This window comes from Eschrichtius robustus, chromosome 3, assembly GCF_028021215.1.
Source record: "Eschrichtius robustus isolate mEscRob2 chromosome 3, mEscRob2.pri, whole genome shotgun sequence".
Taxonomy (NCBI): Eukaryota; Metazoa; Chordata; class Mammalia; order Artiodactyla; family Eschrichtiidae; genus Eschrichtius; species Eschrichtius robustus.
Window position 1 is genome coordinate 1,306,994 of NC_090826.1, and position 12,625 is coordinate 1,319,618.

The 12,625-nt window shown below is 63.2% G+C and overlaps 2 protein-coding genes across 2 annotated transcripts; both read right to left on the reverse strand.

The window, feature by feature from the left end:
* Positions 1 to 2,883: 2,883 nt before the first annotated feature.
* On the reverse strand, positions 2,884 to 7,560 carry FAAP20 (FA core complex associated protein 20). The gene is made up of 4 exons (XM_068538710.1): positions 7,484 to 7,560; positions 7,087 to 7,222; positions 6,714 to 7,000; positions 2,884 to 3,084 (listed from the first exon to the last, which is right to left on the reverse strand). The coding sequence occupies exons 1-4, from the start codon at positions 7,543 to 7,545 to the stop codon at positions 3,012 to 3,014; spliced, it is 558 nt and encodes a 185-aa protein (XP_068394811.1). The 5' UTR covers positions 7,546 to 7,560; the 3' UTR covers positions 2,884 to 3,011.
* A 1,905-nt stretch (positions 7,561 to 9,465) lies between these two features.
* LOC137761771 (uncharacterized) lies at positions 9,466 to 12,570 on the reverse strand. Its single transcript, XM_068538709.1, has 3 exons — positions 12,455 to 12,570; positions 11,493 to 11,779; positions 9,466 to 10,661 (listed from the first exon to the last, which is right to left on the reverse strand). Exon 3 carries the CDS (start codon positions 10,561 to 10,563, stop codon positions 9,622 to 9,624), a length of 942 nt encoding a protein of 313 aa, XP_068394810.1. The 5' UTR covers positions 10,564 to 10,661; positions 11,493 to 11,779; positions 12,455 to 12,570; the 3' UTR covers positions 9,466 to 9,621.
* Between the last annotated feature and the right edge of the window lie 55 nt (positions 12,571 to 12,625).

The window sequence follows — 12,625 nt, forward strand, 5'->3', positions numbered from 1 at the left end:
AGCTTCTTCCCTCTGATGCCTTTTTTTCGCGGGTGGCACCCGCCCGGTGTCGCAGGCACGGCCCCACCCGGAGGAGGCACGGGCCGGGGACGGGAGCGTAAGTGCCTGCGGGGATCCACTGCAATGGAGCATTTTTACAAATTCGGAACATTTTCTAAATCCTGGTAAGTTCCTGTTGTTAATATTTAACAAGTATTTTCATACCGAGCATGTCCGTAGCCCCTGTGGTCTGACGCCCAGGTCCCCCCTTCACCAGGTGGGCACCGCTGGTCCTGACCCAGGCATTAGACTGACCAGGAAAATTGGATCATAGAGGTTCTAGAACATGGCTCACCAAAGCACCCGTAGACCAAAAAACAAAAGAAAATTGAAAACTAAATCCGCACAAAATATATTTCTGGAAACACTAAGCAGTGCCTACATGATGTCTCGTGTTATGTATCAGATTTTTGGAAAATATTTTTATCAGGAATAATGACGCTCAGAATTAGAAATTTTAAAAACATATATGTATGATGGGTCCTAGCCTTAAAGTGAAACAATAAATCTAGAATACCCTCACACATGCATCTCTGGGCACGGCTCACCCCCTACTTCCCATAATCTGCAAAGGGGGCACATGTCACTCGGCCACCCTCTTAAGTGAAAAGCCAAACCCAAGGTTTTCTAGAAAGAGGTAAATCATGTGGGTTTGTAAGTCCCTGACATGTCAGGTGTGGCTCAGGGACAGGCAGAGTGTGTGTGTGTGGGGGGGGGGGGTGCAGGGGCCTTGCCCACCCTCGGGGACAGCAGTCCCCGGATGTCCCACATCGCCACAAACCCCTAGGCCTTGCTTCTCTCCATGTGTCTGCGGCCTTGGGCAGATCATGGTAAGAAGAGGATAACAGAGAAGCGGCTGCCTCACCATGACCCTCCGCAGACACGCCAGCCTCCCCAGGCCCCTGGCCCCGGTGGGCAGAGCAGTGTCCGTGGAACGTGGAGACTTGTTCCAACCAGCCCCCAAGTTGTGACCAGAAGGACCCACCTCCAGAGACGGAAATGAGGGACCACGGAGCAGTCAGAGCTGCCTGGGCCTGAGGGCGTGGCAGCCCTGCCGTGATGTCGTCCTGGAGCCGCATGTGAGGGCTGCGAGGTCGCCTGGGGAGGGAGACCCCGCTGTGCCCAGGACAGGGTCACAGACGGCCTCAGGAGCCCCCTTCCTCCCAACAGGGGTCGCGTGCTGCATCGGGTATGGTGACATCTTTGCTCAGACAGCACAGGGGCCACGGATCTGTTCAAACTTAAGGCATTTACATCAAGGTTGCGGTGTTGCCAAATAGCTTCCCGGTCACCAGTGCGGCTGCTCGTGTACCAGACGTGTGCGTGACCTGTGCTCCTGGTGAGGGGAGATTTTGTGCACAGTCACTTGTTTTTATAAATTAAAGAAGGTGAAGGATGTGCTGAGGTGGGGTTTGGAAACAAATCGTTAACATTTTCCCGCGGCTCCAGTCACAATACGGTGTGTCCTTTTGATACGGTTCTTGGAAACTGGTGCCGTCAGAACTGTAAAGAGGTAAACGCGTCCCTGTGGTTTTGTACAGTGAATGGCGGAGCACGTGGCCTTGGCTTTCCTTCTGCAGAGGGGGTGCCCACCAAGGCCACACCCGCTCGTGTCTTGCACATTATTAAAGACGTTAATGACAATGCGTGCTGTCATTTTCATTAAAAGTAGGTGTCTCCAGGAGCAAAGGCTTCTGAAGCCATCTTTTAAAGACATTTTATTTTTCAGAGCAGTTTTAGGTTCGCAGCAAAAGTGAGGGTAAGGTACAGAGAGTTCCCATGTGCCCCCGCCCCCCCCCCCCCCGCCTCCCTCTCCCAGCATCCCTGTAGAGGGTGCATTTGCTACAAAAGAAGAACCTGCTCTGCTGCATCAGCTGGCAGCGTCGCCTGGGAGCGGTACATTCTGTGGGTTTGGACCCAGGCTTGATACGTGTATTGCGTATCCACCCTTGTAGTTCAGAGTATTTTCCTGCCCTAACAATCCTCTGTGCTCTGCCTATTTATGCCCCCTCCCCACTAACCCCTGGTGACCACCGATCTTTTTACCGTCTCCATGGCTTTTGCCTGTCCCAGAATGTCCTAGAGTTGGAATCACACAACGTGTAGCCTTTTCACACTGGCGTCTTTCACTGAGAAAGGTGCACTGAGCCTGCCTCTGTGTCTTTTCATGGCTCGTCTGAAGCCATTTTTGAAAGGAAAATAGCAACTTCTGGGAGTTAACCTTCGACTTCCGCATCCTACCCCCCGCCCCCCGCCCGTGCTGCCGCCGCCGTGGCTGTGCTGGAGACGAGGCTCTTCCAGGACCTGTGGGCCAACAGCACCGGAAGGAAAACTACCTGCACACACTCTCTGGCCCTGCTTCCCATGGGCACTGAGAGCCTGAACAAGACACAGCTCACACAGGATGTCGGCAGGCGGGCCTGGTCCCTCCCCGTGAACTCGCGACTTCAGGGGAGCTGCTCTGAACCCCTGCGGGTAATGACAAGCACCAGCGACAGTGTCTTCCCTGCTGGCAGGAACCTGCAGCTGCGGAAGGAGTAAGTTCCCCTGGGGGTTCAAACACGGTCGTGAAACGTGAGCCGAGTCCGAGGGGTGAGCAAAAGGTCCGTTCTTGCGCCAGCTCGGGTACAGATAGCCAAACTGCTGGTGACTGTCTCTGTCACCTGCCTGGGGCTGCTGTCTGCCGAGCGGTGGCACTGTCTCTGTCACCTGCCTGGGGCTGCTGTCTGCCGAGCGGTGGCACTGTCTCTGTCACCTGCCTGGGGCTGCTCTCTGCCGAGCGGCCCTGTCCACTTCGGTCATAACGCTGCTCGGCATCAGCCAAAAAGGAAAAAGGACCCAACGTTCTGGCCTCAACACAAAGAGATGGGACGTGAACACCTCCCACTGATGCGCTTTAATATACAGCTTTGGGGATGCAGAGCAGAGGGGAGGCGGCCCAGCCGGTGGAGGGGAAGCGTGGGCCTCGCTGCTCACCACACCGCGTCGTCCGCGCTCTCCGCCAGGCACCGGGCCAGGTGGCTGTCAACGTCCAGCTGGGTCAGCCTGCGAGGAGAGGAGAGGGTGACGGGCAGCGAGGGCGCCCCGGCCGGAGCACGCAGCGCCCGCTTTCACGCCCTTCCTGGGTGCTCACCACGCACCAAAGCGTAGCTGGAGAGAAACCGGGGACGGTGCCCTCGGCTGGCAGAACTAAGGAGGGCCCCCCCCCCCAACCAGAAAGGGCCTTTCCAAATCCTGCTCCTGGGCCCAAGGTCCTCAGGGCACCCAGAAGGCTTGTTGGATGCCCGTTCCCAGGCTCACCCGGCACCTGCGTCTGAGACTGAGGGGCACCCTGTGTCGGAAAGCCCCGAGTAAAGGGCGTGGGCAAGACACGGGGCCCCCCCAGGTGGAGGGCGGGGTCCCCACCCCCCATGGCGGGGGCTCTGTCTCATCAGTCAGACAAACCCACCAGGTGTATCCACACCAACAAATGCCCCATGCGTCCCTTCCCTCCTTCGAAAACCACCCGCTTGGCAACCAGAAAAGGCGTGAGCGCTGGTGCCCAGGAGGGCTGTCACTACGAAGGTGGGTGTGCGCCTCAGACCTGAGAATTTGTCTTCTTCACTCAGGGACTCGGCCCCTCTGGGGAAGAGGACTTAGCGGGGCTCCGAGGCCCACGGGTCAGCCCCTCGGTATTGGGTGGGGGAGGGGAGAGTGGACGCAGGTCACAGCGGGCGCCTCCCATCCCTGATCTCATCTGATGCCATCACGGAGGAAAGGCCGGGAGTGACCCTACCCCGCGTGCTGGTGGCCCGTGGACGGTCACCTCGCAGCCACGGTGCCCAGAGGGCGGCAGAGCCAGGCATTCAGCAGACCAAGCTGGTCACCTGGCCAGAGTGGACAGGCCCTTCCCTGCACCACTACGTCCCGGCGCCGAGCCCGAAACGACCTCCTTCCAGCGCGTGGCTCGGTGAGCCCGAGGGCCACGGCCTCTCCCCCGATGCACGCCCACGGCGGCCTCTGCTGCTCGCGGGAGCCCCTGCCATCCGGGTGGCCTTCTGCCCCCTCCTGGGGATTTGAGGCCCCCGGTCAGTGCCTCCTCGAGTGCCTAGAGGCCCCTTGGCCCGTCCTGGGAAGCAGCCCCTCCAGGTGCCTTCTCCGAGGCCACCAAAAGACCCTAAGATCTGGACCAGGTCACCTCGTCTGGGGGCTGCCCGGCACTGTGCCTCGTGGGGGGGGGCGGGGCACGGTCTGGGATTCCCTCACATCCCCCAACAGGAGCCTCGTGGCGGGTCCACCTTGCACACTGAGCTTCCGCCTCTGTCTCCCACTCGTGCCCGGTGCGTGGACGGGAGGCCCAGCACAGGAGGGGACTCTGCTCCGACCCTCCAGGGGCCTCGGAGCGCGTGAGACCCCACGGGCTGGCCTGGGTCCCATCACGTGGACACAGTGCCTGTCTGGTTTCCCGTCCTCACGTCAGGGGGCAGGTGGGAGCCAATCTCCCGAACCAGCCCCGAGCTCACGGACCCGGAGGGGCTTTCACACACACGCGGTACACGACGGCCCTCAGGTCAGAGAAGCAGCTCAGAGGACAAACGGTTCTGAGTGACCCGGAAAGCGCGAGGCTCCGAGAAAGACGAGCACCATCTCACTGCTGCCCGATGCGCGCAGGCCGCCCGCACCTCCTGAGGACCAGCAGCCCACCCCTCTGCTCGGAGGCATGGCAGGGCTTCCAGCTCTGCCCAAAAACAGTCCCCAAAATCACTGAAAGCAGGCGTGTTTCTAGGGACAGTCCCGTTTCTGCCCCCTAACGGCCTGACCTGTCCCCTTGCCTGAGGGGCAGGGGGGCAGGGGGAGCTTTCCACTGTCACCCTGCAGGCTCGGGGTGTGGCCCGGCAAGGGCCCGCTCTCTCCTTCTTAATCAAAGGGAAGAATGTGCTAGAAGCATTCCAGACACGCGGAGACCTGGACCCAACTGCGCTGACACCTACTCTGCAATCCCGAGGCACTCTGCCCAGCCTCAATCTAACTGCTTAAAGAGCTCAGACTGGAACTTTCTTTCTAACATATCTAGGAGTCCTTTTTTTAGACTGTGAAGAAAAACAAGTAATCCAAAAACAAAAGCCACCCCTAGACCAGGCCGGAGGTGCTGGGCTGCACATCTGCTGCCAAGAAGACGAATTTCTCTCCAGGGCTCCGACGGTACTTCCGTCCCTGGGTTTCCTTCGACGGGTAGGAGTCAAGAGGACTTCATATTTTAAAAAGCGTTCATGGCTTCATCAAGACTGGTGGGGCGGGAACTTCCCTGGTGGCGCAGTGGTTAAGAATCCTCCTTCCAATGCTAGGGACACAGGTTCGAGCCCTGGTCGGGGAACTACGATCCCACGTGCCGCCGGGCAACTAAGCCCATGCGCTGCAAAGAGAAATCCCATGTGCCGCAACTAAGACCCGATGCGGCCAAATATAAATAAATAAACGTTTTTAAAAAAAAAAAGCAAACTGGTGAGGGAGCTGGTGTCTGCAGCCCACAACTGTCCTGAAGCATCAGTACAGGCAAGAGGCATGTTTGGTGAGACACTGGGTCTGGGAAAAATTCTCCAGCGCTACGAGGAGCACGGGCATCTCAGCGCGGCTGCCACACCCGCTGCACCCCCCGCCATGCCAGACCTGTGCCGGCTGGGGGGCCTCGCCCACAGGCCCCCCTGGGGACAGCCACCTCCTCGCCCTCACTCCCCCCACCCCGAGCCGTCCAGGCCCCCAAAGGCTTAGCTCCAGTGAAGTGTCGCCACTGAAGGAGCCTGGATATTTGACTGCAGACCTGTGCGGTTTTGTGCCGCACATTTTGATCGCTGGTTTGATGACTTTTGTCTGTCACCAGCTGCTAGTTCTACAAGCCACTCCCTTCACTCCCCCCAGGGCTGGTTTTACTTCTGGAAAACCAGAGACAAGGCACATAACTGAACCCACTCTCCAGGCCACAGGACACACAGAGCACGTCCAGCTACCGAAACCGGCCGTCCACCCCCTTCATCCGACCAAGCTCCTTCCCGCCGTCCTGACCCCCATGACCCCCACACCTGTGTCCTCGGCTTTGTGACACGTGGTCCACAAGCTGGGCAGCTGGGACTTCTTAGCAAAGTCCAATTCCATCACCCTTACTTTTAAAAAGGTATAAAAATATACGTTGGACTTTTAAAAAGAAAAAAGCATCTCTGGACACAGAAATGAAGTCTTGTTTTTAAAACTGGCAATCCACCCACGGGGGAAGGTGCCCGAGGGGCTGTAACAGAAAACTGCTCAGTGACCCACAGCCTGGACTGGCTCTGGAGGCAGTCCACCCGGGGATGCCAGTCGCCACCCGGTTCCCGGATGTCAGGGTGGACCCGGTTAGAGCCAGAGCCTCCCTGCCCTCGTGCTGCAGAGTCCCAGGGGCCCCGTCCAGGAGACTGCAGCCTGTCAGCAGGGCCCCAGGCCGGTGGACCAGCAAGTAGACCCCCAGACCTGCAACCCTGTGCCCTCTGGCTGATCAGCACCGTCTCTGGGCTTTGCCAACTTTTTCTGCATGAAATATCACTTTAGAAGGCCAAAGTCGAGCTCAGTTACCCTAGCTTTCTGAAACTGCCTGTGGTTTCCAAACAGGGAAGGGGCCACCGGGTGGCAGCAGAGGGGAGGGAAGGCCCAGGGGGGCCGCTCACCTGGGGGCGAAGTCGGCCTGGCACATGGGGCAGCTCTGCAGTGTCGGCGACCCCTCCACGGACGGCTGCTCCTCGGCGCTGGAGGTCCCGCGGGGCTCGGGCGCGGAGTGTCGTTGGGGGGACCAGGCGGAGGACCCCGTGCGCCCCAGGGCCTCGCGGAGCACCCGGTCGGAGTGGCTCGGGTCCCCGCCTCGCCGCGGGGCCGGCGGGAAGGGCGTCCAGGAGAAGGTCTCGGTTCCCACGGTGAAGCTTTCCGGGGGCGCCCGCTCAGGGCTGCGCCTGGGCTCCTACAAAACGGGGTCGTCGGACCGCGCCCGCCCCGCCCCGCTCCAGCCCGAGACCCGGGGCCACGCGGGGACCACTGCACACGCACCTGGCCGGGGAACGCGGGCAGCGGCGGCGGCTCGCCGTCCACGTTCAGGTCCGCACTCGCGGCGCGCAGCACCTCAGCCCACGGCCGCGCACACTCGCCGCCGTCCGGAGGGGATCCGGGGGGGTTGCTCGGGGACCTGGGGCGGCGGGGCGGTGAGCACTCAGCCGGGGGGGAGGGCACAGGAGGGAGGACTCAGCGTGGGGGGACAGGTGTGCAGCTCGGCGTGGGGAGGTGAGAATTCCTCGGGGGGGGGGGGTCGAGCGGGAAGAGCTGGGGGGGCGGGGCAGGACCGAGGCGGGCTCGGGGAAGCACGTGGGGACGTGACACCCGGCCACTGCTCGGCCGGGGACACTAGGCTCCCCATTCCCCCCCCGCTGCCCCCAGCCCCCGGCCTCACCCGACCCCCGAGGGCGGCCTCCGGCGGCTCAGGCTCAGCCGCGACCTCCGCGCCGCCTCCATCCGCCCGGAGCCCGCGCGTCCGGCGGAAATGAGCGGCCCGCGCGCCGGACCCCGCCCCCAGCACAGACCCCGCCCCCGGCACAGACCCCGCCCCGGGCACTCCCGGCGCGCCGGGACGGAACCCAACCCAGGACCCCCTCCTCAATCCCCGCGCGGCCAGACGTGAGCTGTGGACCCCAACTCCCACCCCCACGTGGGCGCTTGACCCGACCCTGGGGACCCCACGACCTGCTCCGCAGGCCATGAGGTGACCTCCCCTTTGTGGCACTATCAGAGGGAGGTGTCCTGACCCCAACCTTTGGGGAGACGGAGGCCAGGGTTCCTCCCTCCACCGCGGAGGCGGCACTGAAGTCGGGAGGCTGCCTTGCCCTGAGGGAGTCATTTTCCAGCTGAGCCGGGGGATGCCGCCCTCACCCCTTAGGCCTGGGGGTTCTGCAGCGGCTTCTAGGAGGAGGAACTGCGCGGGAAGACAGCTGGGGGTCCTGGCGTCCCCACCCGCCGCCTCCAGGCCTGATCTGGCTCTGCCATCTCCCTCTGCATCGGCAGCCCTGAGCCTCGGTGTCCAGCTCTGGCGACCCCGGCGATCCTTCCCCGTTTCCTTACAAAAAGGAGAAGCTTATTTTCCTTAATTAAGAAATAGAGGGACTTCCCTGGTGGTCCAGTGGTTAAGACTCCGCGCTCCCAATGCGGGGGGCGGGGGGCGGGGGGCAGGGGGGAGGGGGAGGGGGAGGGGCGGGGCCTGGGTTCGATCCCTGGTCAGGGAACTAGAGCCCGCGTGCCGCAACTAAGACCCAGTGCAGCCAAATAAGTAAATAAATACAAAGAAATGTGAGACGACCAAGTGCAGGGCCTGGAGTCCTGGGCCAGGGGCGGGGGCCTGGAGGTGGAGGGCCTTTGAGGGGGCTTCTGTGACACCCCGGGCACCAGGCACTCTCGTCCAGTGACCTTGCAATCCGCCACGTGGTGGCAGCAGACGCCCAGGCACCCTCGGCCACTCCTGCCGGTGCAGAGTTTGTGCCCTGGGGGCCCCAGGATGGGACTGAGGTGTGCAGGGCGTGCTGGGTGGTGGGGGTTCGCAGACACTGCGCCACTGGCTCTGGCGTCAGACTCCGCTGCTTCAGAGCCTCCCCTGGAAGTGTCACCGCGCCTCTGAGCGCCAGCCGTGGGGACTTCCAGGAGGAACGCCAGGCCTCCCTAAGGCAGACGGGGCCCCAGCAGGCCTCGACGGCCGGTGCGGGCCCGGCTCTCGGGCCGTTCTGGGAAGCCGCGTGGGGACGTCTGTGTGAGCAGCTGCTCCTCCCCAGCAGGGCTCTGGGAAGTGAGCCCTGGGGTCTTCAGCGTCCCGGCCTCTGCCTATACCGACCTCACACAGCCCACTCCCCAACCCAAGACAGGCAGCTAGAGGCAGGAGCAGGGAGGGTCTCAGGTGGACCAGGTGCCCCGAGGAGGTGCAGGCCCCGGTGGCTGTCAGGGCCTGGCTGAGCCTGGCTCTGGCCTTCAGCACAGGGGGTGGGGGGCACTCATGCTCCTCTGGCCTTAACCACGCCAATGGGCCTCATTTACCCTGGGCTGCTGGGGGGTGCATGGGATCTAGACCCCAGGCCAGGCAGAACAGAGGCCCTCGGGGTCTGTGCTCTGGGGATGGCAGAGCCAGAGCAACGTGTCAAAGCCGTCTCCCGGGGGCTTCTCCTCTCTGGTTTCATCCAGCTGCTGGGGATTAACTCCCCCATTGCCGCTGAGACCTACAGCCGGGGATACTTCCACCGAGAACAGAGCCGGGGTGACCCGTATGCCAGCACGCGGCAGGTGCCGGCACCCGGCAGGAGCCCCGTCCCCTTGGCCGCCGCTTTCCCGACAGCTGCCCGCCGCCTGCCCAGCCTGCATGGGGACCTTCTGGAGGTGGAAGGGGACCCACCTTGTCCCAGCTGTCCTGGCGTTATCAGCAAGACTCGGTGGCGGTGGGGGGGAGGGGGGGCTGGAGGAAGTTTAAAAGTTGAACTTGATTAAAAGGCTCCCGTTTTCTGAGCCACCTGCTGCAGTGACAGGCCACGGGCTTGACTGGAGAATAACTTCTGATCAGGACTGAGGCTGGCACTGCGGGACGAGATTTTTACAAACCAAGTTTATGTTTACAGAGAATATTTCACGTTCTGGAGGAGGCAGCCCTCCAGCGAAGCAGAAAGGGCGCCAGTGGGCAGGGGTGGCGGCCCCACCAGCTGTGAGGCCACCTCCCTCGGCGCTCTCTGGCTTTGTCCACGATGGCGAGCCAGGTACGCCCTCCCCTCCCAGAATCAGGGTAACGTCTGCGGCCAGCTGGTCGGGGGCCCAGCCCTCCCCAGCACCTTCCGATACCTCTGGGCTCCTGGTGTCCTTAGAGCCAGGGTGACTGTGCTCTCTCCTCCCCCCCCGACGGAGCGGAGTTTGCCGCTGACCGACTGGTGCTGATGCCGCTACTCCACAGCGGGCCGGCCGGGCAAGACCTGTCAGCTGGACCCCGGCCCAGGGCCGGCTGGCGAGGTCCGAGCCCCACTTGGCTTCCCCACTCCCTCCTTTGGGGCCAGCTCTGCCATCGGGGCAGCCAAGACGGCACCGGCGGGCAGAGCAGGGCCTGAGGCTGGCGGGCACGACCAGCCCCAGAGAGCACCGCAGCCTCCAATTTCCAAGTGGAACAGGGCGCCGGGGGCACGTGCTCCGTGTGGGTGCCCTGTCGGTGCCCATGCCGGCCAGGATGGCCTCAAGGGCTGGGCCGCCCCATCCCTGGAGCCCGGCCTTCTGACGCGGCCACACCTGCTTGGCCTGTGGGTGCCAAGCGGGCAAGCCTGCCTGGAGCCGGGCAGTGCGTTCGTGGGCACGCAGAGCGCCAGGCAGACAGGCTGGATTGAAACAGCTGCCTGGGAAACATCGCAGGATCCGTCGGGCAGCAGAGCGCGCGCAGGGCCCACTCACTGGTGTGGGAGTTAGGGCGCCCTCGGCCTCCTCAGGGCCCCTCGTCACGGCTGCAGAGGGCTGGGCGTCCATGGCCGGGACCTGCCACGGTCAGCGGGCTAAAGCCAAGGGCCGGCTCAGCCTCCAGCCTCCACTTCAAGAGCCTGAAAGCCACGGGGCAGCCGGGGACCCTTCCACCGAGAACAGAGCCGGGGTGACCCGGCGTGGCAGAGACGGCAGCCTGTGGCCAAGCACCCATCCTGGCCACCACCTCTCCCCTGGACAGCCACCCTCTCCCAGCATGCATGGCGAACCTTGTCGCTCCCTTGAGGTCCCCACTGCTCCCGCCCCCAACCCCCTCCTCTGCTGCCGCCCTGCGTGCAGCTGCACTGGCTCTGCCTCTGTCCCCATGTCTCCACTCCTGCCAACTCTTGGGCTCTCCTCTGGGGTCCCTCCACAGAGAAGCCCTCTGGACTCTCCCTGCCCCTGTTGCCTGCCTGGGTTTTCCTGCCATCCCCCCCACAACAGTGGGACTTGTAGGGCTAGGGTGCTATGTGCCTTCCCGGGTAGGCAAGCCTGCACTCTGCCCCCACGGTGTCCCCGGAGCCTCGGGGGTGCCGACCCTGAGGATGAGTGGGGACGGCGAGGGGGCGCCGTCTCAGCTCTCCTGTGGGGAACGGAAGTCCAGCAGAGACCAAGCTTTGAGGATACTGGGCGGCTGAACAGTGTCCCCTGGGAACCTGTGAGTGTGACCTTGTTTGGAAATAGGGTCTTTGCAGCTAGAATCGAGTTAAGATGATGCCATACTGGGTCAGGGTGGGCCCTGAATCCAGCATGACTGGTGTCCTCACAAGAAGTGAGGTGTTTGGACACAGCCACACAGGGACAAGCCACGTGACGGCAGAGGCAGCGATTGGAGGGATGTGGGCACGAGCCCTGGAGCACCTGGAACCCCAGGAGGCCAGAAGAGGCGGGAAGGAGTCTACCCCGGCACCTCCAGAGGGCGCGGGGCCCTACGACACCTTGAGTGTGGACTCCTGGCCTCCAGACTGTGAGAGAGTGGATCCCGTTGTTTGAAGCCCCCAGGTGGGTCATTTGTGCAGTAGCCACAGGACACTGACACGGAGACTCGGGCCTCTCCAAGCTGTTGGCACCACGTGCAGCTGGAAGACCCCAAGCACGGTTTGGTTGGGGGCAGCTGGGCATCCTCTTCTCACCTCTGGGTCCCGTCACCATCCCCAGAGCAGGGGAAGCTCCTGCCACTGTAGCTGAGACGATGGCCCCAAGGAGAGCCAGCTCCACATGTGTCCTGGAAAGAACCCAGGATGGGCGGCACTGGGAGGGGGAGGGGGAGGGCCCAGGGCCCACCCACCCCCTCCCCCTCCCCCTCCCTTTCCCTTCCCTCCCCTCCCCTCCCTCCCCCCCTCCCCCTCCCTCCCCTCCCCTCCCTCCCCTCCCCTCCCCTCCCCTTCCCTTCCCCTCACCCTCCCTCCCCTCCCCTCCCCCTCCCCCCTCTCCCCTCCCTCTCCCCCCTCTCCCCTCCCTCTCCCCCCTCCCCCTCCCTCCTCTCCCCTCCCCTCTCCCCCTCCCTCCTCTCCCCCTCCCCCCCTCCCCTCCCCTCTCCCCCTCCCTCCTCTCCCCTCCCCTCCCCCCTCCCTCCTCTCCCCTCCCCTCCCCTCCCCCTTTCCCCTCCCTCCTCTCCCCTCCCCCTCCCTCCCCCTCCCTCCCCCTCCCTCCTCCTCCCTCCTCTTCCCTCCCCCTCTGGGTGGAAAGAGTGGGCCAGCGCCGCTTGTTGTCCCACTCGGGCCAGCTCCTCGCTCCAGCTCCTCGCTCCAGCTCCTCGCTCCAGTGGCCTCTTGCCTGCTTACAGCAGATCTGCTGACTGGAGCCTGGCCTTCTAGGCCCCCACCATGTCACCCCCATTTCTGTGTGAGCCATTTCTGACCACCTGCTGTGAGGGAGGCCTGACACAGAAAGCTCTGACCTCCTCCCTGGGGACCTCCTCGGGCAGGGGCTGTCCTCAGGCTGGCCTGGGTGTCCCGATGTGGCTCACGGGGCAGGCATCCCCATCAGAGGTGCTGCTGGGCCTCAGCTGGGTCCTCCCCCTGCTCCCCCTCCCCCTCCCCCTCGTTGTCCTCCTCCTCCCTTTCCCTCA